Source organism: Thamnophis elegans, chromosome 2 (genome assembly GCF_009769535.1).
Source record: "Thamnophis elegans isolate rThaEle1 chromosome 2, rThaEle1.pri, whole genome shotgun sequence".
NCBI lineage: Eukaryota > Metazoa > Chordata > Lepidosauria > Squamata > Colubridae > Thamnophis > Thamnophis elegans.
In genome coordinates this window covers 56,738,130-56,764,185 of record NC_045542.1, presented here as the reverse complement: position 1 = coordinate 56,764,185, position 26,056 = coordinate 56,738,130, and the positions used below count along the sequence as shown (strand labels likewise).

Sequence of the window (26,056 nt, the reverse complement as noted above, 5' to 3'; positions counted from 1 at the left end):
TTATTAGTTGATACTAATAAAATATTGCTTTAGTACAGAGTTTGGATGGTTGTTGTTGTTGGTTTTTTTTGCTTGAAATGTTTGTGTGTCTGTGTGTACATCTAGGAGCACAAGCCCAAAAAATAAACACAGACATTTATTCTTAATGAGAGGGGCTTCCTGTATGAGCTCTCTCTCTTTCTCTTTCGCTCTTTCTCTTTCATTCTAATTCTTCTGCATTCTCCCATCCTGTTAGAGAATGATTGTCTTTGATCAGTGTATGTATTTATTTATCCACGGGTTACTGAAAAGCCTCCCCAATTAAAAAAAAGTGTAAACCAGAGATATTAAAAACAGCAATTAAAAGCCTCGGTAAACAGTTCTATTTGGAAACATTCAAAGGGTACTTTTAGCAAATAGCACATTCAGTGCAAAGCTAAAGAGAAAAACAGGGTAAACCATTTATATGTTAGAAGGTGAGAGCCTCTTGAACACCTTGAGTGCAGGTAGAAAATGTAGTTGCTTCTATCTTGTTTAATTGCTTTATTGCAGGAAGAAAATAGACAGATTTAAAAAGATTTAAAAAAGAGGAAAAGTGGCCTCTTGCTGCCACAACCTGGCAAGTTTCCTTTTGGAGATCCAACATGCATTAGGTTGATTAATTTGGAGCTCATCTCATGCTATCTTTAAATAATTGCACAAAGCTGATAAAGACTTCATTAACGCTCTAACTAATGCATATGCTTGCAGATCAATATATGTTGCACAATATTCCCAAGCTCGGATCTTTTTTTCTGTGCCAGCATAAATTATACTCAAAAAAAGCAAATACAGCTGTGGTCAGTACCAAATAGTACTCTGAACAGTACTCTTTTCATTCCCCTTTCCTTTCTTCAACTCTTCATCTACCTCAGCCTTAAAAGACCCAATTATTATGAGGAAAGAGCAAAGGTGTCAAAATTCAATATGGTGGATCTGAAACATGTCAGCCCCTCAACTTTACACAAATTCTTCTAATTAACGCTCATAAAAAAAGGAATGTCCCAGTATTGCTGATCAATTTATAGAATTCTTAACAGTCATGTGGTACAGAGATTGTGCTCAATTGCTCCCACTTCAAGAGACCAGATAGTACAGGGATGGCAAATCTTTTTTGGCTGCTGTGCCTAAAGCAGGGGGAGCACAGGGGGGTCATGCGCCAGCGTGCCACACCCATAATGCTATGCGCATGACACACACACCCCACGCCCTCCCCATGAAGCCTGGGGAGGGCAAAAGCAGCCTCCCCCGAACACCCTCTGGAGGGTGAAAAACGGACCTATGGACAAACCAGAAGTCACTTCCAGTTTTCTCGTAGGGAAGCCTCCTGAAGACCCCTGAAGACTTCGGAGATCAAAAACCAGCCCTATGGACAAATTGGAAGTCACCATTCCTGAACTTCCAGGTTCCCCGATTTTCAACCTTGGAGCATTCAGGAGGCTTCCCTGAATGCTCCAAAGGGTGAAAAATGGCCCTATGGCCAAACCGGAAGTGTCCGAAGGGCCATTTTTCACCCTCCGGAGTCTTCAGGGAAGCCTCTAGAAGGTGAAAAATGGCCTCAAAAGAAGGCTGAAGCCAACTGACAGGGCAATACCTCACGTGCCCTGACAAACGGCTCCTCATGCCATAGGTTTGCCATCACGAAGATAGTGGGTCTTAGGAATTTCAAATATCAGCATTAATCTAATTCCTATCTCCTGAAGCACATCATATACAGGTAGTTTTCAACCTATGACCGTAATTAAGCCCCAAATTTGTGTTGCTAAGCAAGATATTTGTTAAGTGAGTTTTGCGACATTTTACAACCTTTCTTGTCACAGCTGTTAACTGTTTAACAGCTCTGCAAGGGTGATGCAGTGCAGGGTTATTGACTGAATATAGCTTTCCCATTGATTTTTCTCATCAGAAGGTTGCAAAAAGTGATCAAATAAACTCAGGATGTTGCAGCTGTGATAAATATGAACCAGTTGCCAAGTGTCTGAAATTTGATCACAAATGACCCATGGGGATGCTGCAAGGGTCATAAGTGTGAAAAATAGTCATAAGTCACTTTTTTCATTGCCATTGTCACCTTGAACAGTCACTAAACGAATGGTTTTCAGTTGAAGACTATCTGTATCAGCTTTTTTGAAACAGTGAATCCAAGTGAATAGGCCACAGAGTGCAGAAAGAGCAGGGCTGTCAAACTCCCGGCCTGTGGGCCAGATGTGTCACACGCTGGCCACACCCATGCCCAGTTTAGCAAAGGGGGGAAGTCCCAATATGTCATGTGACACCGCCATGACTATGTGAGTTTGACACCCCTGAGCTAGAGCTACACATACTAGCAGTTGTGAAATGTTTTGGGAAACTCAGATATTTATTTCTGGATTCTATGAACTCTTTAGCTTCCTTGGAGCCTATGAGGACTCAAACTAGGAAAAGAAATGAGGCTACCTGGCTGCCTACTTTTTCTCTGTTCAGACACTTTTCCCACCCAGTTTCAAAAATGGATCAGTGGTGGGATTCAAATAATTTAGCGACCAGTTCTCTGCCCTAATGACCAGCTGTGTAGGCGTGGCTTGGTGTGGCCAACTCAATGTCACGCACGTTGATGGGCGCTTCACCTTAGTTGTTACAATGTAATAAGGGTTAACCAGAGAGGCAGTTTCTGTAAGCAGGGCAATAAAGATTAGGCTAGAAACAACACCAGAATGTTTCCTTCCCGCCTTCCTTACAGGATTAGCCCTGTAAAGTGGGAAAAAACACAAAATGAAATATCTTCCAACAACTGGTTCTTCCAACTGCTTAGAAAGTTAACAACCGGTTCTCCCAAATAGGTGCGAACTGGCTGAATCCCACTACTGAAATCGATGTATAAACTCTGAAAAGAGTTGAGGGACATTTCCATCAGAGCCTGCAAAGCCAATATTGACAATCTAATTCCCAGATTTTCTTTTTTACATCCAAGCAAATAATTGAAAGGAAAACAAAAGTGGGGGAGGCACCTTTATTATTTCTTCTTGTCAAAAATTAGGCCAGTACCATCAAGTTGCTACTGGTCTTCTTTTGGCTGACATAATTAATAATGATTGGCAAGAAAAGAAGCCATCTGCCAAACAAGGAATGAGATTTACTTTTATAGCAACTGAGCCTCTGTGGCAGTGTCACTGCAGGCTCCACCCTGCAGCTTCATCGTGATGAAGGCAAAAGGGAGGGGCTTGCCGTATGATGTCACTTCAGGGCAGGGCTTGCCACTCCTTGCTCTGCTTTGCTACAGATCCACTTGTGTCCCTCCCAGCTGTGCAAGATGCCTTAGATGTTGTTTCAAAATGTGTTTTTGAGTATGCAGAGGCACAAATGTGTTGGTGCTTTTTAAAGGCAACTATGTCTTTTCTCAGTATCATAATGCTGTTCTGCCCACGTGTGTGATGTGCTTCCTTTCCTCAGGCAACCTTTTCCTCGGATTCCCCAAAGTTTCAACAATGGGTTAATCCTGGTTTAAAATTCTACCTCTAGTATTTCTGGCCATGAAACAGACACTAGGCTTGCCATTGGACCTTATAGCGGGGGCATAGTAATGTTTTAGCATAGATCAGGGGTGTCAAACTCAAGGCCTGCAGGTTGGCTCTAGCCCACAATGTGGTCAGATAAAGCCCATGGGGGCCTCCTGGTCTACCCAGTGCAAAGAGGAAAGATCAAGCCAGTGTGGCTTCGGCCCAGACTACCCAATGCGAAGAGGAAACATACCAGCAATTTGGGGAGTGGCATCAAGCTGACTATGCCCACCCAGTTGGCCACACCCACTCAGTTGGCCACACCCATCCAGTCAGCCATACTCGGCCAGCCCCCTGAGGTCAACCACAGCCCTGATGTGGCCCTCAATGAAAGTGAGTTTGACACCACTGGCATAAATTCTACAGATGGATGTTTGATGATGTCTGATTCTACAGAGGGATGTTTGAACAAAATTGATCAGAAGAATATGTGTGTGTGTGTGTGTGTATGTATGTATCATCATATATTATATATCGTTTTGGCGAGGTCTCACTCACCATCCTCAGGCTGGTGTTTTTGGCTTAAAGTATGGCCGGAGCTGCCGTCTTTCTATAAATATTGGTGGAGGTGTGTGGAGTGCTGGCTTTGTTTCAGTAAGTGGATTGATTGGATGTGTGGCTGTATCACAATTGGTAGATTGGTGCTGATTGGTGCTGGCTGTGGGTCCATTGTTGTTTTGTGTTGTAACGGCCTGGGTGGTGGGTGGGGCTCATTTGTTTACCAGGGCTGGTTTCCAGATGTCTGGTAGGCAGGAGGTATCATCACATTTATTCATGTTGTGGGGGTGTTTCTCTATTTCAATAGCTTCCATAATTATTTTCTTGTTGAAGTGTTCAGTTCTGAAGATTAACCTGGTTCCTTCAAAATTAATTTCATGTCCTGTAGCTTTAAAGTGCTGGAAAAGGGAGGAGGTTTTTTCTTTTTTTCTTACCGTGTTCTTGTGTTCTGTGATGTGTGCATTTATTCTCCTGTTCGTTTGTCCTATGTATGTTGCAGGGCAGATTTTGCATGGTATTTCGTAGACTCCTTGGTTTTCTAGCTGGATTTTGTCTTTGGGGTTTCTTAAAATGTTGGCTATTTTTTGGTCAGTGTTGAAGGCTGTCTTGATATTGTGTTTGTGGAGAATTTTGCTGAGAATTTCCATAGTGTTTCCATAGCCACTATGGAAATAGAAGCAAACAACCAACTTCCCTTTCTGGACATCCTAATCTACCAAAAACCCAATGGCTCCCTAGGACACACCATCTACTGGAAAAAAAACACACACCAACCACTACTTAAACACACAATCCCATCACCACCCTGCATAGATCAACTATGTAGCCAAGACCATCATCTCCAGAACCAAACACCTAGCCGACAAAGACCACCTGAAAACTGAATTACACACTCTCACAAATGTATTAATCTCCAACGGATTCCAAAGAAAAAGAATTACTAACCTAATCCAAAGAGAGACTCCCCAAAAAAACTAAGTCACAGAACAGGACAACGGCATCGCCCTCCTCCCTTACATCAAAGGCACCATGGATAAAATCAGCAAAATTCTCCACAAGTACAATATCAAGACAGCCTTCAGCACTGACCAAATCCCCACAACATGAATAAACGTGATGATACCTCCCGCCTACCAGACATCTGGAAACCAGCCCTAGTCAACAAACAAGCTCCACCCACCACCCAGGTCGTTACAACACAAAACAACAACGGACCCACAGCCAGCACCTCAGCCACACAGGGTGATACGAAACAGCCGACCAATCTACAAACATCAACTCCATCTACCAATCAGGATGCAACTACACAGCCAATCAACCCACTTATAGCAACAAAGCCAGCACTCAACACCCCCCACCAAAATTTATAAAAAGATGGCAGCTCTGACCACGCTTTACTTGCACAAGCACGAAGCCAAAAACAACAGCCTGAAGATGGCAGTGGGACCTCACTGAAACGTTGCCAAGACAATCTCAATCTTACATGGGAAAAGACCCAAATACAACAAGACCAGCATATATATAACAAGAATACAACAAGACCATATATATTGATGATGCTATGTAGTTAGGGTAATGAAACATCTGCAAGAAAACAAGCAAGCTCAGAGAGCACCAAGGACCTCTCATATATAAATTATATGAGTCAAATATTTATTCCTACATATCAACAAAGGGAAACCATTTGATAGCAGATATGTATTTATCGTTAAGTTGCTTTATTTGTTTCATGTTCGATATGCATGGAAATGAGCAGGACAGTCAAAATATGTGCTGCACATTTGGTTAGAGTCATAAATATGGTGGGAAAAGAGAAAGAATTTTCTCCAAAGAAGTCTGCAGTCTCGCTTTGTGGGTGATGCTCTTCACTGCCTCTTAATAGAGCTTTCTAGATATTTCAGAAAGGAGCAATTGCAGACCAAGGCATAACTGATTTCTCCAATTGTGGAGGGGCCTGGTTTTCAGAGAGAAATTATCTCTGCCAGTGTGTGTGGATAAAAAGAAAAACCCTTTCTCTTAAAAATTCACTATGCACACTTTGATTTTGCCTAGGGAAGAAATAATTGTTTTCTCCAAAAAATGGAACAGTAGTCACAGGAGGGAAGATAACGCTTTTCATAGATATGCAAAGTAGACACCAGCAGCAAATGAGAGGAAGCAACATGAAGAAAAAGAGAACTTGCCATCACTGTGTCCTTTATAAAGAATGTACGTATGTCTGTTGAGCAAATGCCATTTGTACCAAAGCAATCAGAACAAAATGATTTGTCTTGCTTAAAAAAAACAGATGAATGTCACTTTAAAGAATTATCCAAAATCTCACTTTGTAATAATTCATATTAAACTCCATTTTGAAAATGGTTATTTAAATGCATATAATCTACATATGAAAAGCATTACAGTGTTATTTGTTCTGCTATAATACATTACACACATACACACACACACACACAATTTGTGACTTACTGTACCTGTAACTGGAAATCCATGTTGGCACATAGAGAGAAGCAAGAAGAGGTAAGATTGACTTCCTGTGTATAAAAGACAACAAACTAAAATGCTCCAAGATGGTGAAATACAAGTTATATGACCACGTAAAGAGCTTTGGTGGATCAGAACAGTCATTCATCAAATCTAACTTCCCCCAGCCTGGTGGTCACCAAACAAGCTGAATTTATAGTCAACCCATAGCAAATTCTTCTTCATTCTTGAAAAGGCCAGCAACATAGCTGTCATCACTCTTCCCCTGGAAAAAAATATTCTCCAAATAAAATAAAAAACAGAACCAATGCTATGAATGTTTTAGATGACTTATGTTTGAAGAGGTCAGCTTGAACGATCAAACATGGAACACAGAACTCATAAAGGTTGTGATTAATTTAGAATCTGATCTCGATTTATAGCATTAATGCTGGAAAATATGTGCTATGGTCAGTTGACCTGTATGGCTTGTCTTCTTATAGGAGAATTGAAATAATTTGATGTCATAAATAAATAAAGCAAACAAGCAAGCTTTGATTGCTGGTCTGTATCCTCAAGATATGAGCTTTGTAGCTTGAAGTCAGACCAATCATGATGTCAGACCTGCAAGCCATCTTTTCTTTTTAGGTTTCAGGCCACTTTCAACTATTCATTTTCTATTGTGGGAAAATGGGAGAGGGGGTTATACGGAGTTGGGTGATATGTAGCCATAATAACATTCTTTCTTAGAAAGCCAAGGTCATCCTTTGCCTCTGCACCTTGCCGGAACTGGAAGGGTGGAAACTGCCAGCATAGCAGTGTACGATTGGACCATGTGATGGACTTGTGCGTGAGGGGGCAGGGTCTTGAATTTTCAACTGGATGGGAAAACCTGGAAGCTTTCAAATTCGGGTTTTACCAGATGTGCCAACATGGCTCTTTTAATAAATTGGAATTTTGAGGAATCCTTTGCATCAGACTCTGATTTACTTTTGGATGCTATTTGGAACCCAGACAAATGACTTCTTTCTCTCAATTCTACCCTCCATACCATACTGTACAATCAGGTTTTTGAAGGAGTGGATCCCCCATACAGTAGTTGATTGAAGGATTCTGGGAAAATCTTTTGGTTGCAGATTCAGAATCCTGTCCAAATAGTGCTTCTATTGAAAATTCACATGAAATTAACCCTAGGTACAGCTTTTTAACAGTTGATTTGGGGTTGTCTTGAATGTCAGTTTTTCTTCTCCTGGGCAAAATTCTCATTGAATGTCACCATAGCTTAAAACTTCCACCTGCTTTCCTATGACATTTATAAATGTCCCTGGGGCCATTATTAACATTAAGTAGTGCAAAGAATAAAAAATTAAGATAAACAAAGATTAAGGTCTGGACCGTCACAAAATCGATCTAATAGTTATAGTTTTCCCAGGTCAAATTAAAAATTCAAAGAACTCAACAGGGAGTGAAACTATGCAACTACATTTGGTATGAAAAAAGAGACTTGTGGATTCTGCACTCATAATTGGGCAGAATTAGCATGCAAGATGTGGTGTCTGAAGATGAGATGCTCTAGAAAGAGGTTCCCAAATTCTGCAGGACTGCAACACTTAAAATGGCACATACATGTATGTGGTTCTCCCCATCCCCACCCTCAATTAAACAAATAACTTCATTGGTGTAGGGTTAAGCAGGATATAAACATATCACTCTTACTCATTAATACGAAGGGCATTTTAAACTTCATTTAGTAACTGCCCTTCAAGGTTTGGATAGATAAAATCAGGAGCAAAACTCAGACCCAATTTTGACCCTGCTACTCCTTTGCCTGTGGAAGCTGGATCAGGCTGGGGAAAGTGTATAAATTCACTATATAGGTTGAATCCCAATTTGAGGAAGTAAAGGATACATTCCTTATTTCACAAGTTCTTTGAGCTTATATCTAATGCACCCCAAAGGCATAAAAGGCATTTCAAACAGTGGTGAGAGATGAATGAGTTTCATTATTTATATGGTTGGGATGAAGTTCTTGTGTAGGCAACCCACCTTCCAAATGCTGGCTTCCTTCCCATAGACAACTGCCATATTGTTGGCCTTGTTGGATTTAATAAACTGCTTCTCAGTCACATTGAGCTCTTCTGACACAAACCCCATGAAAGAATTATCTGGTGTATGAGCTGTGGAGGAATAACATAATATGTTACTGTAACAGTGGAAATCTTCATCTCTCTCCCCTGAATAATACAATCTACCACACCTCCAATGAAATAACATTCCATTTCATTGGAACAGTATATACTTTGTAGAAGCTACATTGAACGTTGTGCTCACCCTAGATCAGGGGTATTTAATCTTGGCAACTTTGAGACCTGTGGACTTCAACCAGCGATGGTCCTGGCTTGAGAATTTTGGGAGTTGCAGAATCTTAAAGTTGCCAAAGTTGGACACCCCTGCCCTAGAGTTTCTACAATTTTTTTGCTACTTGTATGTGTCATACCATGAAATATGGGATCATAAACATCATCAACATCAGAAGGGATCTTGGAGGTCTTCTAGTCCAACCCCCTGCTCAAGCAGAAGACCCTAGGGTCTATGCCATTTCAGGCAAATGGATGTCCAGACTCTTCTTAAAATCCTCCTGTAATGGAGCACCCACAACTTCTGAAGGCAAGCCATTACACTGGTTGATTATTCTCAGTATCAGGAAATTTCTCCTTAGTTCTAGGTTGATCCATTATATACTACCAATCCTCTGGTTAGCCACAAGAGAGGTGCTTTGTTAGTTTAGAAATCAAATACCCTTATTTTAAAAATGAATCTACTGATATATTTCACACCTTTCTTATCAGATACTTTTAATTCTGTTATAGAATATCCACTATTTTTGTTCATTAAACAAAATGCAATAGCTACAATAGCTGAATGAGCTGTCTGACAATTTTTAAAAACAAAGAGTCAGTCCTGGGGAAAAAATGTTACTTTTATATAACAATTTATTTTGGCTCATAATTTGTACTTGGTATAACTGTTTAAAAAGGTGATTATAAACTTGGCTGGCCATACTAATTCTTATTATTGTTTGGAAAGTTTTCAAAGCTTTGATGATTTGGGTACACTTGATGACTTGTATTGATGCTAAAGTTGTATTTTTCCACAATTCAAATGTTTGGGTAATTGAATTATTTTAGAACTGAAACATGTTGCAGGATTAATTCAACAAACTGCTATAGTTTGCAGTTTATAAGGTCAATTCAACTTCTGGTTCCATGAGTAAATGTTCATCCAAAATAACAATATGATCAAATAATTAATGGTAATTTCTTAAAACTAAGTACTATCTGCTATTAATTCTGTTCCTGGATCAGTGATTCATCAGATTTTCATGAACAACCCATATTTATTGGGAGAAAATAAAAGAGGAATAAAAGAAAGTGCAACAATACTAGCTTTGAAGAAAGGGAACAATGATAGAGTATGTTTAATTCCCAGTGCATTTTGTAGACTATGTGCCAAAATATCACATGGACTTCCAGATGTCAGATTTCATCTGCTCTAATAGTAAGGAATCATAGAAGCTGCAGTCCATTGACATCTGGAGAGCTATAGGCTGCTCATTCCAATCTTGAGTATGTATATATGCATGCTCACAACTTGGTTTGTGCAATTAGGAACATTTCTTTCTCCTGAATTCAAGCCATTTATACAATATGTGATCCCAGCCATTTGTACAATTTGTGTGCTTGTGTCCCAGTCACATATATAGTTTCTGTGAACATATATACAGTCAGTCCCAAAGGTGCTTTTTGAAAAGGCAATTTGACTTTCTTTGTTTTGCCTTGGAGGCGTTTCCTTGAGGAACTGAAGATGCTTCTTGGATGAGAAGCAAAACGTCTTCAAGGGAAAAGCAAGAAAGTCCAGTTGCCTTTTGGAAAAACTGCTTTGGGACAACCATGACCAGGCTGACTGAGAATCTCCATAGACATATATACAGCCCGTTGTTCACACTACTAACAGAATATAATGGCTGAAGAGAAAACAGAACCATTACGGAACCATTTCCTGAGGATCAACCTAGAGTCATTCCAAAACAAAACCTAGAAATAACCCTTTTGTCTTCTTCTCAATCAGGACAGTTTGCTGTAACCATATTTACTAATGGCTGCAAAATAAAATTGAGGGATCCCTGTACACTTTCTAATGTTGCTGAACTACCTCCAAACATTAGCCAGGTGTGCAGGCACTTCTGATATTCAGCAACATCTGAAAAGCAACAACCTCTGTTTCATCAACTATAAATGCCCTGCTCGCTAATTCATATTTTGAAAATCAAAAGAATCATGCTAAATTTACACATATTTTAATACCATTATTTTGGCTATACATTTTTAACCACCACTAATTCTGAGTCTGGCTTTGCTTTGACTGCCTCTTGACAGGAAAAAGAAGCACCAACCAGCATCTTCCTTGGTCTGCTTGCTTTCCCAGCATGTTGTCAAACTCAACAAAGAACTCATTCTTATCCTCTTTGCATGCTGTATTTCTTTTAAGAGATGGCAGGAAAGATCCACTGCTTCCTTTGCAATGCATTTAAATATATGCTAGAGCCAACCATAGAGAATGGCCTTTCTGAATAGTGGTTAACAATGCCAGAACCTTTATTAGAAAACACACTTTGCTTATTTAGAGATAATTCTTAATTCTCTGATAAAATCTTCCCATGAGCATATCCCTGACATAATATTACAAGCAAGAAAATTGTTATGAGATGATTACTGCTAAATGTCACCCTCAACCAATATATATTATTAGAGGAATTAGAATAGTGAGAGTTTTGGACTGATTGGGAGGACAGAAATTTCACTCTTAAAATTCACTCTTGTTCACTTGGCAAGGGCATCCCAAAGGGTCAGAAGAGACAAAACAGGGGCAGTAACCAAACCTCTACCCTTTGTTTATGGGTATTGCATGGGGACATCCTTTCATTGGGAGATCCTGGGCTCATCTTCTCTCTCAGCCTGCATCATAAATTTATTATGAGGATAAAAGGGGATACAAAGAAAACCTGTGCTCTTTGCTAAAAGTGTATGCATAAAACATTTGTATACGATTGAAACTCTTGTGTCTGTAACTTCAACTGAGAAAAACAGTGTATCATAAGGCAACAATTTTTGAACCAAGATATCAAATGGGCTAATTTATGGAATCCATCCATGGAATCCACAACTCCTGTGGGATTGAAATTTGATAAATTTGTAGTTGCTTCTGTGCTGCCACACTGTTGCCCAGAGATTCAGTAGCCTGTCCTGCTCTAGCACTCTGGAGACCAGGTACAGCTGCCTCTTCCTTGGCTGCTGGAGATCAAGTAAACTCATCCCACTCTAACCCTTTGGAGGCCAGGTAGACCAATCCCACTATGATCTAAGGAAAGGCAATCAGCCACAGGAAAGCTGTCAAAAAGTTGAAAATCGTTGTCACTGCCACTGCTTTTTTTGCCTTTGGTCATTCTGTTTCTCTGTTTTGGTAAGAAAATATCTCTGAAACAATGACCCAACGGATCACAGGTTGTCTATTTTACAAATAAAATAGTAATATGGGATAAATCTGTCCTAACTGGAGCTAAATTGAGAATGTCATATTGTCAGTGGGAAACCCACGGATATGTCTAGCAGATCTCAAAGCTAACAAATAGGGCAAAGAAATCTATTTTGACTATAAGAGATTGCCTGTGAAGCTAAGAATGAGTTAATCTCACTACAAAAAACTTTTCATTTCTAACCAATACATTGCTGATGCTCACCTCACTGATTTCCAGGGACCTGGCAACAATGAAGTCACCCGTCCTTAGCTAAAACTAGAGGTACAGTCTTCAGGCCGCCCATAGCTGGCCTTCTTCCAAGAAACCTGCCTGCTTCTAACAATGATTTCTGGTTGTTGTCATTACCCCACCCCATCTGTCTTTAACCTTCCAGTTGGAACTGTGTATTTTCCCACCCGCCTCTTCTTATCATGTCTGCAGGGAATTCTGAGACCGATTCTGTGCAATAGAATATATCAAAGGAGGGAGCATAAGAAATCTAATATGATGCCGATCTATAAAAGCCCATTTGTTCCATTTCTCATTTGATCCTTAAATTGTTTTGACCACAACATCACATTCCTCTGTTACTGCTTCAATTGTTTCTAGCTAGGTGACAAATGATTGGTTATTTTGGAGAGAGAGAGAGAGAGAGAGAGAGAGAGGGAGGGAGGGAGGGAGAGAGGGAGAGAGAGACTTGCATGGGAATCATGCAGTGTCAGTCAAAACTCTTTCATTCAAACTATGCTGAGGAAAAAGGTAGATGCTGGGGTAGCCTGAAAACATAATTAACAGAACAGTAGGAGTGGGTAGTTAAAAACTAAAGTGAAAGCTAATTAAAATGGCAGGCCCCATTAAGCCAACTTATCATTGGGATATCATTGTCAAGGTTAAGGTCAGGTTGAATCAGCAAATTTGCCTATTGGGGCCCTTGGGAAATCAGCACAAGTTGCGGAATATCTTAACACAACAAGAGGTATCCCATGGAAAAAGATGTTTTTAGTTTTTATATTCGTGGTCCCTTTGGGAGTTTAGCATTTTTCACAGCTTCAACTTCTAGTTTCCAGAAAGAAATGTCAATCAGTCAACCTGATGCAAATTACTGGTTCAAAAATGTGATCAGATTTAGGCTGCCACAAAATCAGGGCCATCACTAGATGATAGCAAAATATTAGAATTATATGCATCTTTTAACTGCTTTCATGGGATCATCTGTGCAGCCCAGATCTAGTTTCCCCTGGTTCAATCAGCTGTGGTGAAAAAAAAGGATCTGACCCATCACAGATTGATTACCTGGTCAGATAACGAGATCAGTAATTGATTGCTCAAAGTATAATCACCAAGCTTGTCTTAGAACAAACAATGTTTTGAAGATGCGACTATGCTGAAACAAGAAGGACACACTAAAAGAGCTCAGATAATACATTTTTCTTTCCTTTATGGGTGTCCACTCCTCAAAAAGCAGAAATAAGAGAGAGGCTTACAAAGCACAGGTCTGGCACATAGGACAGACAGACAGCTCTGAAGCTTACAGAATTGGTGAGCCTCACTCCAGGGGAGGAAAAACCAAGAGGATTTTTTTTGAGAAACTTGAACATGCCCAAAGAGCAACAAATTGTTCAACAAAGAACTACTTTTTTTCCCCATTGGAGACCTTCATACATTACTACTCTTATCTCAAGTTCCATGACCTTCACAGGACAGGACAGGACAGGATGTAATGGAGCGACTCTCCATCACCTATTTCTTGCTAGCTTATCTCTGATGAACCCTATTTGAAGCACTTCAGTTGAAGCCCCCCCACCACCACCCTAGGTTCATTCAGTCAGCTTCAAGTTGGTGAAAAAGGAAGAACAGCTCCCAAAGAATGTAAAAATTGAACGGGTCTTTTCTTCTTTCATGTAAGTGATTCATTGCTTGAGAGGAATGAATAGCACATTGAATTGTGTTTAGATAGTGATCCATGCTTCATATAACTAGTCAATAGCAATGTTCAGCATTTTGGACCATCTGAAGGATTCCAACACATTTCAAAAGGGACTTCAGACTGAACATAGTGGAGGAGGTTTGTTTTTTGAGTTCTTCACCTAAGCTTCCTGGAGATTTCTGTATTTCCACTCTGGAAACCTAGGAAGGTTCTTATCTTGTTATCCCACACCTCATGGTAACCACAATTAACATAAAAAATCACTTACGAAACATTGTCATGAACTGTTTAGGATGGAGGTTCCAATAGCCCCAGTTTGTTCGATATCCATGCAGAGTGGCATATTCCTCATGATTGTATGCAGGTTCAGTCCCAAAAGTATCGATTACTCGAACACGACATCTGTGTAAGGAAATAAGGGGGGGGGACCCCATAATAGTGACATCTTTGAAAGTCATGCTTTCTACTGCTTAAGTGGAAGAGTCCTATTATGGGATTTGGGAATCCTGTGATCTTCAATGACTATTACAAACTTATTGCGCCAGGGACCTGTTTATTTGTTTGCTTGTTTCTTAGATGTATATCCTGCTTTTTGTTCAAAGGCTGCACTTACTATTCCTGCTTTCCATTGGTCCTCACAATAGCAACCAATAGGTGGCAGAAAGAAAGTGGTGCAAACATACCTGGTGAATTTCCATGGTTGAGGAGTACTCCAATCCTGGGTCCCTCCAATGCCAATCTAGTACCTTAACCACTATAACATACTAGCTCAATATTAGATTTGTGTCCAAGAATAGCCTTACTAGTCAGGCACTGAGGAAATGCAATGTTGGAAACAGAAGAATGCGCACCCAGTGCTCTGCACAACTTCTCTTAGCACAAAGTAGAACCAACAGCCCTTAGGCTTATATAGCACTTCACAGTGCTTTACAGCTCTTTCTAAAGAGTTTACAGAGTCAGCATGATACCCACAACAACCTGGGTCATTTTACCCACCTCAGAAGGATGGAAGGCCAAATCAACCTTGAGCTGGTCAGGATTGAACTTCTGGTAGTGGGCATCAGCCATCAGAGTAGTACATGTTATGCCCACATACTTTTTTTCCATTGATTCAATGAATCATGAAAGAATGAATGGGATCTGTTCTTTTTTTTTTAATGAGCATTTTAAAAAACAAACCTTTACAAATATTTACTTCCCTCCCCCCACCCTCCCCCCAAACCTCCCCCAACCTCCTCCCCCCCCCCCCCGACTTCCCAGAACCAATACAGGGTATAAATCTTTAACAAAACCAATCTAAAATACACTTTAAAAAAAAACCCAAAAAGATAGTTAATAACATCTTTCAATTGAGCTTTAGCGCCTCCTTGCTGGACTAACTCTAGACAATTTATAATTCCTGGTCTCTAATCATAAGCTATCTGGAATTTCTTAGTCCCATATTTGTTTTGAGTATAGTCAATCCATGTTTTCCACTCCAGTTTGTAACTCTCGTTTGAATGGTCCTTAAGATATGCAGATATTTTGTCCTTCTCGGCTAGGTTTGTTACTTTCAATGTCCATTCTTGAATAGTAGGCAAATCTTCCTTCTTCCAGTATTACGCCAACAACAATCTAGCTGCAGTTATTAAGTGCAAAATCAGATTAATCTCTACAACTGTACAATCAGTAATTATACCTAACAAAAATAACTGAGGGGTAAACCTTATCCTTTTTTAAAGAACATTTTACATAATCCACCATATTTTTATCCAAAATGCTTTAACCTTTTTGCAAGTCCACCATATGTGAAAATATGTAGCGTCCACACAATCACATGTCCAGCATTTAGATTGTAAATTTGGATACATAGAAGCCAATTTTTTAGGATCTAAATGCCATCTATTAAACATCTTATAAAAGTTTTCTCTCAAGTTTTGGGCTTGTGTAAATTTCACATTTCTTACCCAAATCTTTTCCCATGTATCCAACATTATTGGTTCTTCAACATTTTGAGCCCATTTTATCATACAGTCTTTAACTAATTCTGTTTCCGAGTCCATTTCTATTAATACATTATATAATCTCTTTATATGCATTGGACTTTGATCTGTAATTTGTTTAAGTAAATTATCCTTGACTTGCATAAAGCCAATTTTTTGATCTATTTTCCATCTGGCCTGTAACTGCCCGTACTGAAACCATGTTTGAATTACCTTTTCCTCTTTTAGTACATCCAAGGGTTTTAATTGTGGTACACCTCTTTCTAAGGTAAGAAGCTGTCTGTTAGTAGTTACATCCTATTTTTGTACTATGTTCATATTTTCTATTGCGTGTCTGGGAATTGCCCACATGGGTATCTTATCATTTAGTTTGTATTGATATTTTTTCCAGACCCACAGTAGAGCATTCCTTAAAATATGACTTTTGAAATTCTTGTCCATCTTTTTGTTATATAGCAGATAAGCATGCCAACCATATACCAAATCATGCCCTTCAATATTAAGTATTCTATCATCTGTTAGGTTAATCCAGTCACTAATTACAGATAAAACTACTGCTTCATAATATAGTTTTAAATTGGGTAATTTCAAGCCTCCTCTCTCACGCACATCTTGCATTATTTTTAGTTTTATTCTCTGCTTCTTCCCTGCCCATACAAATTTATTAATGCCCTTCTGCCATTCTAGCAGGCTCACATCTTTTTTGAGTATTGGTAACATTTGAAAAAGCAATAAAAATTTAGGTAGAATATTCATTTTCACTGCTGCTATTCTTCCCAGCAAAGATAACTGTCGTTTCTCCCATTTTTTCATCTCTGTCTGTATACTATGCCATAGTGGTTCGTAATTGTACTTGTATAACTTCCCATTTGAGGTTGAAATATAAACTCCTAAATATTTGACTTTTTTAACTATTTCACATCCTGTCATTCCTTCTAGTTCATCCCTTTGTTTAGTGTTCATATTTGTAACTAGTATCTTTGTTTTTCCTAAGTTTATTTTAAATCCTGACACTTGGCCATATTGATTAATCATATTCATTAAAACCTTGCTAGATTCCTGTGGTTGGGTTAATGTTATAACCAAATCATCCGCAAAGGCCCGTACTCGATATTCTTGCTGCCTAATCTTGATTCCTTGTAAGTCCTCTGAACCCCGTATTTTATTCAACAATAGTTCCAAAGTTATGATAAACAATAATGGGGATAAGGGACAACCCTGCCTTGTACCTTTCTCAATTTTAAATGAATCTGTTAGACTTCCATTAACTATGATTTGAGCTGTTTGTTTCTCGATATATTGCTTTAATTGATTGTAAAAAGTGCTCTCCTATTTGCATTTTTTGCAATATTTTCAGCAGAAATTGCCAATTCACTAGATCAAAGGCTTTCTCAGCATCTAAAAACATAAGCGCAGCAGGGATTTGGTTGTTCTTTCCCAGGTATTCTAATGTATTAACAATTAGTCTTACATTACTTCTCATTTGTCTCTCTTGAATAAAACCTGTTTGATCATTATGGATCAATTGCTGAATAACCAACATTAACCTATTCGCTAGTATTTTAGTAAAAATTTTATAATCTATATTGAATAATGATATAGGTCTATAATTTTTTGGTTGAGTAAAATCTTGATCTTCTTTAGGTATCAGGGATATGAATGCTGTCTTCCAAGATGGGGGTACCTTCCCTTCCACTTGATCTTATTAAATAATTCCTTAAGCAGTTCTACCATTTCTAATTGTAAATTTTTGTAATAAGCCGCCGTCAAGCCATCTGTACCCGGTGCTTTCCCTGCATTTAGCTGTTTAATTACCTGGAGAATTTCCCCTGAAGTTATTGGTTGATTCAGTCTTTCCCTCTGCTCGTCTTTAACTATGGGTATTTTTTTTTTTATCCAGGTATCTATCTATATCTAAGCCTTGAATTTTATCATTTGTGTACAATCCTATAAAGAATTCATGAAAGACCCTTTGAATCTCCTCCTGTTGGTACACTTCCTTCCCTTTATAATGTAATTTCGGTATATTGAGAGATTTCTGTTTTTTCCTAATCAAATATGCTAACCATCTACCAGATTTATTTGCATTACAGAAGGTGTTGTGTTTTGCATATAGCAAATTGGTAGCCACCTGGTCTGATATCAGCATATTAAATTGCTCTCCTAATAATGTGATTGTTTCTTTAATCTTTTTGTCTCCTGGTTTTAAGATTAACTCCTGCTCTCTCTTCCTAATTTCATCTTCAAGTTGAATTCTCTTTTCCCCCTGTTTGTGTCTATGTAATCTATTTAAATTTATCAAAACTCCTCTCATATATGCTTTACTTGCATCCCATACCATTTCCATAGATGTACCCTTATTCATGTTGAAAACAAAGTATTCTTTTAACAATTTTTTACATTCATTAATATTTTTCTCATATCTAAATAAATTTTCATTCAGTTTCCAAGGCCTTCTTGCTTGGATCCCAACTCCCAACTCCATCCAAACTGGGTTATGATCTGATAAGGCTCTGGAACATATCTTCGTCTTCTTTACCCTAGAAAGCAAATCATTGGTTGTTAGTATAAAGTCAATCCTAGAAAAGGATTGATATCTATCAGAAAAAAAGGTGAAGTCATATTCTTCTGCATTCCTTTCTCGCCAGATATCTCTCAATTCAAAATCATCTATCATGTCGAAAAAGGACTTAGGTAGTTTTGCTCGCATTTGGGTATTTTGCCGGGAAGACTTCTTATCTTTCTTGGTATCCATAACGCCATTCCAATCACCCAATAATATGCAGGATCTATAGTCCCAATGTACTAACTTAGCATGAAGCATTTTATAAAATTTGTCTTGTTGTTGATTGGGAGCATATATTGCCAATAGCAGTATCCTTTTCCCTTCTAATACCAGATCTATTGCAAAATATCTTCCATGGGAGTCTGCTTCAATTAATTCAGCTTTTATATCCTTTCTTAAGTAGATAACTATACCATTTTTCTTCTCTGTGACAGAAGCTATAAAGTATTGTCCAAGTCTTGTATTAATCAAGTATTTTTGATCAGTTGATCTAATATGAGTCTCTTGCAAGCAAATTATGTCATTCTTGAATTGTTTAAGATAGTGGTTTATTTTCTTCCTTTTCTGTGGGGAATTTAAGCCATTAACGTTCCAAGTTAGGAACTTAGTTGTCATCTTTAGTTCCCTGAAGCTTTTTAAGAGCCATCTGAACATCCTGAAATTTAATCTTCGGCTTGGCTCCTCCCACTGCTTCTAGACTAAGACCTGTAGCTTCTTGAATGGTGGCATGTGTTTATTGTGATTGTTGCTTTTTTAATTCTTGTTCCATTCGCCTGGTAATCACACGGGTTTGTCTTTGTTCCTTGGCTCCTTGTACCTCTGAGAGAGGAAGTTGATCCAACCTTGTTGATACTTGAGTGATTTGCTGTCTATCCTGTCCTTCTTGTTCTCTTTCTCTGGGTCCAGGAGGGGGGGATGTCCAGTCTTCAATATGTTATAGTAGAAATCTTGGGCCTTCCATACTGAATTAAGATGGTATCTTTGCCCCTGATAGGTGAGTGCAAGTCCGGCTGGCGTTTCCCATCTAAACTGTATCTGACAATTTTTAAGCTCTTTGACTAAAAAAGCATAGTCTTTTCTAGATCTCAACATTTTAGGTGGTATCTCCTTCAAAACAGTCACCTCCTGACCCACAATTTGAAGCTTAGTTTTGTAAGACTCTTGCAGTATCGTATTCCTCATATGTCTAGTAGCAAAGTACACCACAATATCTCTTGGTAGTTGCTTTTGTCTTGCAAGCCAGGAGTTGACACGATAAACCTTTTCAATTTGCCATACATAATTCCCTCCTGGCCTTCCCATCAGTTGGTCAAAGGCTTCAGAGAGAATCTGCTTCAGATTTTCTTGATTTTTCTCTGGAAGGCCCCTTATCCTTAAAGCAAATTCCATTTGTCTATACTGTAACATTATAATTTCATTTTCTGAATCGCTAACCTTTTGTTGAACCACATCCATCTTCTTTGCCAGATTAATATTAGAGTCACTAAGGTCTTCTAATCTGTCTTCAATTCCCGATACATAGTCAGAGAGGCAATTAAAAGCCACCAGGATATCATCTCTAATTCCTTGATTGCGAGTCATAAGCTCTTCAAACTGTTCTTTGTGAGCAGCAGATATCTCTTCCGTAATTTTAACTTCCATCGCAGCTGCATGATTTTTTAAGGCTTCAACTAATTCTTTCTCCAAAATTTCTCTGGTCAGAGGCTCCCCTGCAGAAGTAGGTGGGGCAGTAATGACTGTAATTTAGTAGTGGGAGCTGGCGAGCTGCCAGTGCTTTTTGATGTATTGGGGGGGAAAAACTTTTGCTTAGAAGCCATTCCAGGTTTAATCTTCTTTAGCCAATTAGTAAGTCCAGGCAAGCCAATTATACAGCAATTGCTATTTAGTTTGATAATGAATCACTTCCTGATCTTTAAATGTTCTCAGCTCCGTAAGAATGTCATCAAAGCCCGACCCCTCCTACAAAGCTGCTCGGCGCCATTTTGTGTGTCTTTCAGCAAGTGATTGTCAGAAGGAATTCTTTAAAAATGAAGCTAAGGATTTATACATACAATTAGGAGTTCGCGAGTATTAGTTCAGCTCGTCTTGGAGTCAGCAATAAGTTAATCTTTGTGCTGAGGATGAGCGAAGGCCTTCGTTCTGCAGCAAAAGACAGAATAAATTCTTGACGCAGAGGTACTATGCTACCGGGTGCCCCCCCTCCCTTCCCAGATTTATAGTCTGGGAAGGTTAGTTGCAGTTCTGCCCAAGCATAGTTTCTCGCCTTCTCCTTCTAACCCCGAAGAAGAGATAAACAAACTGCTAAACAGTTGATGAATGCTGTTTAGACAGTTTAACGCAGCCAAGATTCCAGAGCTGTTAAAAACAACAACTCCTGTCAGGCCCCGCCCACTGGAAGCTTGAATGGGATCTATTCTTGAAGACAGTTAAAAGCCTCTTTTTCTTGAGAAACCATATTCATGAATGTTAATAGGAGAAGCCAATATTGTTATGTAACAATAAGATTATAAGACCAGCATTGGCTTGTTTTTGGGTGCAATTCAAGGAGCTGGTTGCAATATTTAAAATCGCCTTCCATCCTTCCAAGATGCGTAAAATGAGGACCCAGATTGTTGGGAGCAATAGGCTGACTCTATAAATTGCTTTGAGAAGGCTGTAAAAGCACTGTGAAGTGATATATAAGTCTAAGTGCTACGGCTATTGTTTGGGGCCTGGTTATCCACCAGACCAGTTCACTCTGAACAGAATCCATTTGCCTGAGGTATTCTACTCAGAAGGATTACTGACAGTCTTCACCAACCAAAAGTGGCAATGAGAGGAAACCTGGAGGTTAGCATTTTCTGAGATTTCCCCTTCTGTGAAAAGCCCCACCACCAGCTCTAAAGATCTCTCCTCCACCCTCACTCCTGATGCTCAGAAAGCCACTCAAAACTTGGATTTTCCAACATGAATTAGAAATAAGCCTCTGTGATGTGTAATCTGGTATAAAATAGCCCAAATGCTTTATGATTATGGGATGGAATTGTTACAGTTTGAATGATTATGTTACATTTTGATGTTTTTGATATATGCTTATTGTATTATTGATAGATGCTTTGTATTTTGTGGCTTGTGAACTGCTTAGAATTGAGCTAATGGAACTAGCAACAAACAAATGTTAATGCAGACAAAGGAGAAGCTCTAAGACTCTCTTTTCCTTGAGAAACCATATTCACGAATTTTAAAAAATGTGCTTTTAAAACAGAGCTTGCAAAATGCAGAATAGCATGCAGCAAAGACAATCGGAGCCACTAGACTTCATGGAGCTTTTACTATTAAACTTGCCACTCCATTAATCTACAGTCAACTCCATGTATATTTTACACTTAAAAGCTTGTGCAGTGAACAATATCGGTCTGTAAACAGCCTCTGCAATCACATATTTCTTCAGAGAAGGAAGACAGCTGTTGGATCAAAAGAAAGTGTAAAGTGAAGGTCAGGGGAGAGAAAAGATCTCAAGCAATACCTCCCCCCCCAAAAAAAAGCACAAAGACCCTCTCACCACAAATCTGGATGGGTGACAGATTTCAGTTCCCATGGAAGTATATTACAAATCAAAATGTTATATTAAAAATTATGTGCAATGGATGCTAGTTTGAATCACGGAATCTAACCTGCATTATCTCTGTGTATGTACTGACAGTGCATCTATGTGTTTTTCTTCAATCTTCTCAATCTACTTCATAACTACATAGCCTCTAGTCCCCTAGAGTAATATTATGTCCTCCCAAACACCCTTAGAATGGATGGGAATTGTTTTGTCCCATTTAGGGAACTGTAAGGTAAATGTAAGGATCATTATTAGTGTCTTTCTCCATTAAAATTCCCCATTCAACCTCTCCCTCTAAACATAAAGTGAGCCAAGAACTAGATTCTACCCATTCTACTGATGTTGGAATTCATTCACCCAATTACCCAGGTATTGGATAGGACACCACTCCCTCTTTCAATTAAATCACCGTGTTTTAAAATAAGTCTAAAAAATCCAATTTCATTTATAGTTGCACAAGAATTCTTTTTTCTCTATCTGTACATTGTGGTTTTTGTTTCTATTTGCCAATCAAAGATGGATGTATAATGTTAATAGTACAAAGAGAGTTGTTCTGGAAGCATGCAACCACCAATATGCATAGAAGAGAAAAAAGAGATGGAGTCTTCTCATTGTTTTCACCCTTCTTCTGGGCTCCCCCTTGCATGGAATATCTATGGATGAGCCCTTCCACTGCATGCTATAGTGACTCTCTAGCCTGGACAGGCACTGGAGGGGAGGAGCTCATTTTCTTATCCCTCCCCAATCCTCACACACCTTTGAATATTCTCAAGCCAATCAAAAGAGCTTGGGATTGGGAGAGGAAGAGAGCAAGATCTGAAAATACAGCAAATACCAAACAAGCATCAGAGTCCCAACTCTGCTCTTTTAGTCAACCAAAACACATAAAGAAAATTGATTTACAATAAAAGTCATAACATGATCTGATATTTTTGAACAAAAATCAAAAAGGATAGTGGAGGTGGCAAGTGGGAGAAGAATAAGATACCATCGGTGCTAAAATGACATCACAAAATTTTGCTAGCAAATGATCTGGCAAGCGACAGAGAGTTGGGTCATTTTGCTTTGTTTTCCTCTACTTTTTATACTGGGGGAAAGGGGGCAAAATAAATATGACTTTGTCCCTTTAACAGCCACTTTTTCTTTCATTTGTGATGTTTACAGAATACATTTACAGAAGGCTGATCCATTAGTTCCCCCTGCTCTCTAAACACACTCTAAACACCCAAACTCTTCCCTCCTCCCTTGAAAGCCTGTGGTAGATGATGATGGTGGTGGTGGTGGTGATAATTTCTCTTATGAGAACAATATATAACTTTGCCCTTTGCTCTTTTGCTCATTGTAAGCACAACATAATATGTGACAATGTCAGCTGGAAAACAGAATGGAGGACTATTGAGGGTGCAATTGACCAGCTGTCACAGTCATGGAGATAATCAAGGTTTGGAAATGGAAGTGTAAATCTTAAGGATGTGTTGGAAATGTACTTCTCCCTGCTTGAAATGAGAAAAAAGGCTAAATGTTCAAGCAATTTTCAGTTTCAGACCCATTCGAAATTTGGAATAACTGCATATTATAGTGATGTCCAGGTACAGCAGGGAATAGTGCAATCCATTTTGTTCCCTTGAAAAAGCAAACAACGAAACCCATTTATTAAGAGAGAACCATTGAAACAAAATCACTCTAGCTTCTATTCTGAGAAGTGTCAAATACTGGCTACAGATTTCAAGTGAATTGGTACTCTAGGCAGAAAAAATAGAATTTAAAGATTCAGCATGGTGAGTACCATCCAGCAATATTAGCAGGGAATGCTGCATGTATAAATAAGGCAAGTAATCGAATCAATATTCTGTGGCCTTCTTCCCTAAAAGTACATGAAAATATACATGAAAGTACATGATGGTAACCAAGGCACGTGGAAGATTCAGGATCACAAAACACATTGTATAAGTTGTGCCCTGCACAAAGGCATTTCATGATACAGGGCTTCCTGCTTGAGCATGGGGTCTCCAAGGTCTCCTCCAGTTCTATTATTCTGTAATCTGTACCTAGAACAGGGGTGTCCAAACCAGGGAACTTTAATTCCCCATGCTGGCTGGGGAATTCTGGGAGTTGAAGTCCACAAGTCTTAAAGTTCCCAAATTTGGACACTTCTGACCTAGAAGGACACTAGTTGCTTCCAAAGCCTCATAGCACCATTTTATAGAAAGAGGCCATCTGTGAAACTGAAGGGGGTGCAATATTTTGAATATTTGAAATATTTAAATATTTTGAATATTTAAAATAAATATTTAAAATATTTAAAATAAATAATATTTAAAATATTTAAAATATTTAAATATTTTTAAAATGTGGTTTTTTTTGGAGGGGATGCTAAGTGGAATTCTGCACAAGGGTGCTTTGTATGTCAGCCATGACCCTGGAAAGACTACAAATTGGTGTGTAAGAGGAATAAATCAAGGGTGAAATCCTCCTGGTTCAGCCCGGTTTGGCTTAACCAGCAGGGACAATTGGCATCAGTTCTCCGAACCGGTGGCAAAAATCCCTGGTGGCCCCACCTGGTTGCCCTGTCATCGCCCACCTGGTCACCCTGTCACCGCTCACCTCTTCCAGCCTCTTGACCCGCCCACCCAATCCGAACGTTTCTTCTTCTTTTCACAGCAGAGCTGCTGCAGCCCATCCCTTTAAGATAGTTCCCAGGAGGGAGGGGGCCAGGGGGGACCATAAAGGGAGCAGCAGCTCTGCTGTGAGTGGACTCAGACATATTTTTTCCTACCAGGTTTTGTGGGTGTGGCTTGGTGGTGGTGGGGTCGTGTGAGTGACTGTGGCCATGAATGACATTGAGTTGGCCATGCCCACTCAGTCACAGGATCCCACCACCAAGCCACGCCCACAGAACCGGTAGTAAAAAAAATTGAATTTCACTATTGGAATAAATAGCAATGGGTCGAAAGGAAGAAATCAAAGGACGAAAAAAAAAATGTTCTGTGTCTGTGAAATTAGGAAAGGGGGGGGATGATGTAACAGATTGAAATAAAGATAGTGTGGTTAGTGACTTTAAGCATGGACTATCTATATTTATGATTATAGGGATTTAATGCAGTTTCATTCAATAATTGGTTTTCAGTAATTTACAAAAGGGGTATACTATAAATTATACAGTGTATTTATTTCTTTATTATTTATTATGACATTTATTTGCTGCCCAGCTTGTATCCAACAACTCTGGGTGGCTTACAACATATTACATTATAATAACAACTTCACAGAAATGAAAATGTAATCATGACTACATTCTTAGAAGAAATGCCCATACATATTCTAGTTACAGTACATACATTTTCCATATCAATCCCAGAACTCCTGCTTTAAAAAAAAATCCCTTCTCTACTTAAATTAGCAAGGATGATGCTGATCTTATTTCTACGGGAAACGGATTCCACACTAGTAAACTTGTATATCTGTCAGCCAGTTCTGTCATTATCCCTTCTCCCAGATATGTTGCAAGAGGGTCAGGAGATGGCAGAAAATAGCCCCAGTTCTTACCTGTATTTTTTAAAGGAGAGGCCCATATGCTGCTTCATCTGCTGCAGTCCATGGTAGTCCGTATAAATGAGATCAAAGGGCAAAGGAACCATCAAGGGACAATTACCTCGACCAGGTGGCACTCCTAAGTTACTGGAGAAAATAAAGGGATAAGTTGCATTTGTGCACAGAGGAAAAGAAATAGGACCATCTGTTCAGAAGAATTAACACTGTGAAACCATTTACTATTATACATAGGCGGGGGTTCACACAACCCAGTTAAAATAGGTTTGTTTGTGATTCAATAAGTTATACAGGAACCCAGCCATAGTGTGTGAACCAAACCACAACATAAAACTGCGATACTGATAGGTGAAAAA

The 26,056-nt window shown here is 39.1% G+C and overlaps 1 protein-coding gene across 1 annotated transcript in view; it reads right to left on the bottom strand.

Moving 5' to 3' along the window:
• The window catches only part of MGAT5B (alpha-1,6-mannosylglycoprotein 6-beta-N-acetylglucosaminyltransferase B), a 260,592-nt gene that overhangs the window by 41,255 nt on the left and 193,281 nt on the right, over positions 1–26,056 (bottom strand). The window contains 4 exon segments of the mRNA XM_032211348.1: positions 6,524–6,529; positions 8,559–8,689; positions 14,283–14,416; positions 25,698–25,829. Coding sequence (XP_032067239.1) covers positions 6,524–6,529; positions 8,559–8,689; positions 14,283–14,416; positions 25,698–25,829 — 403 coding nt within the window.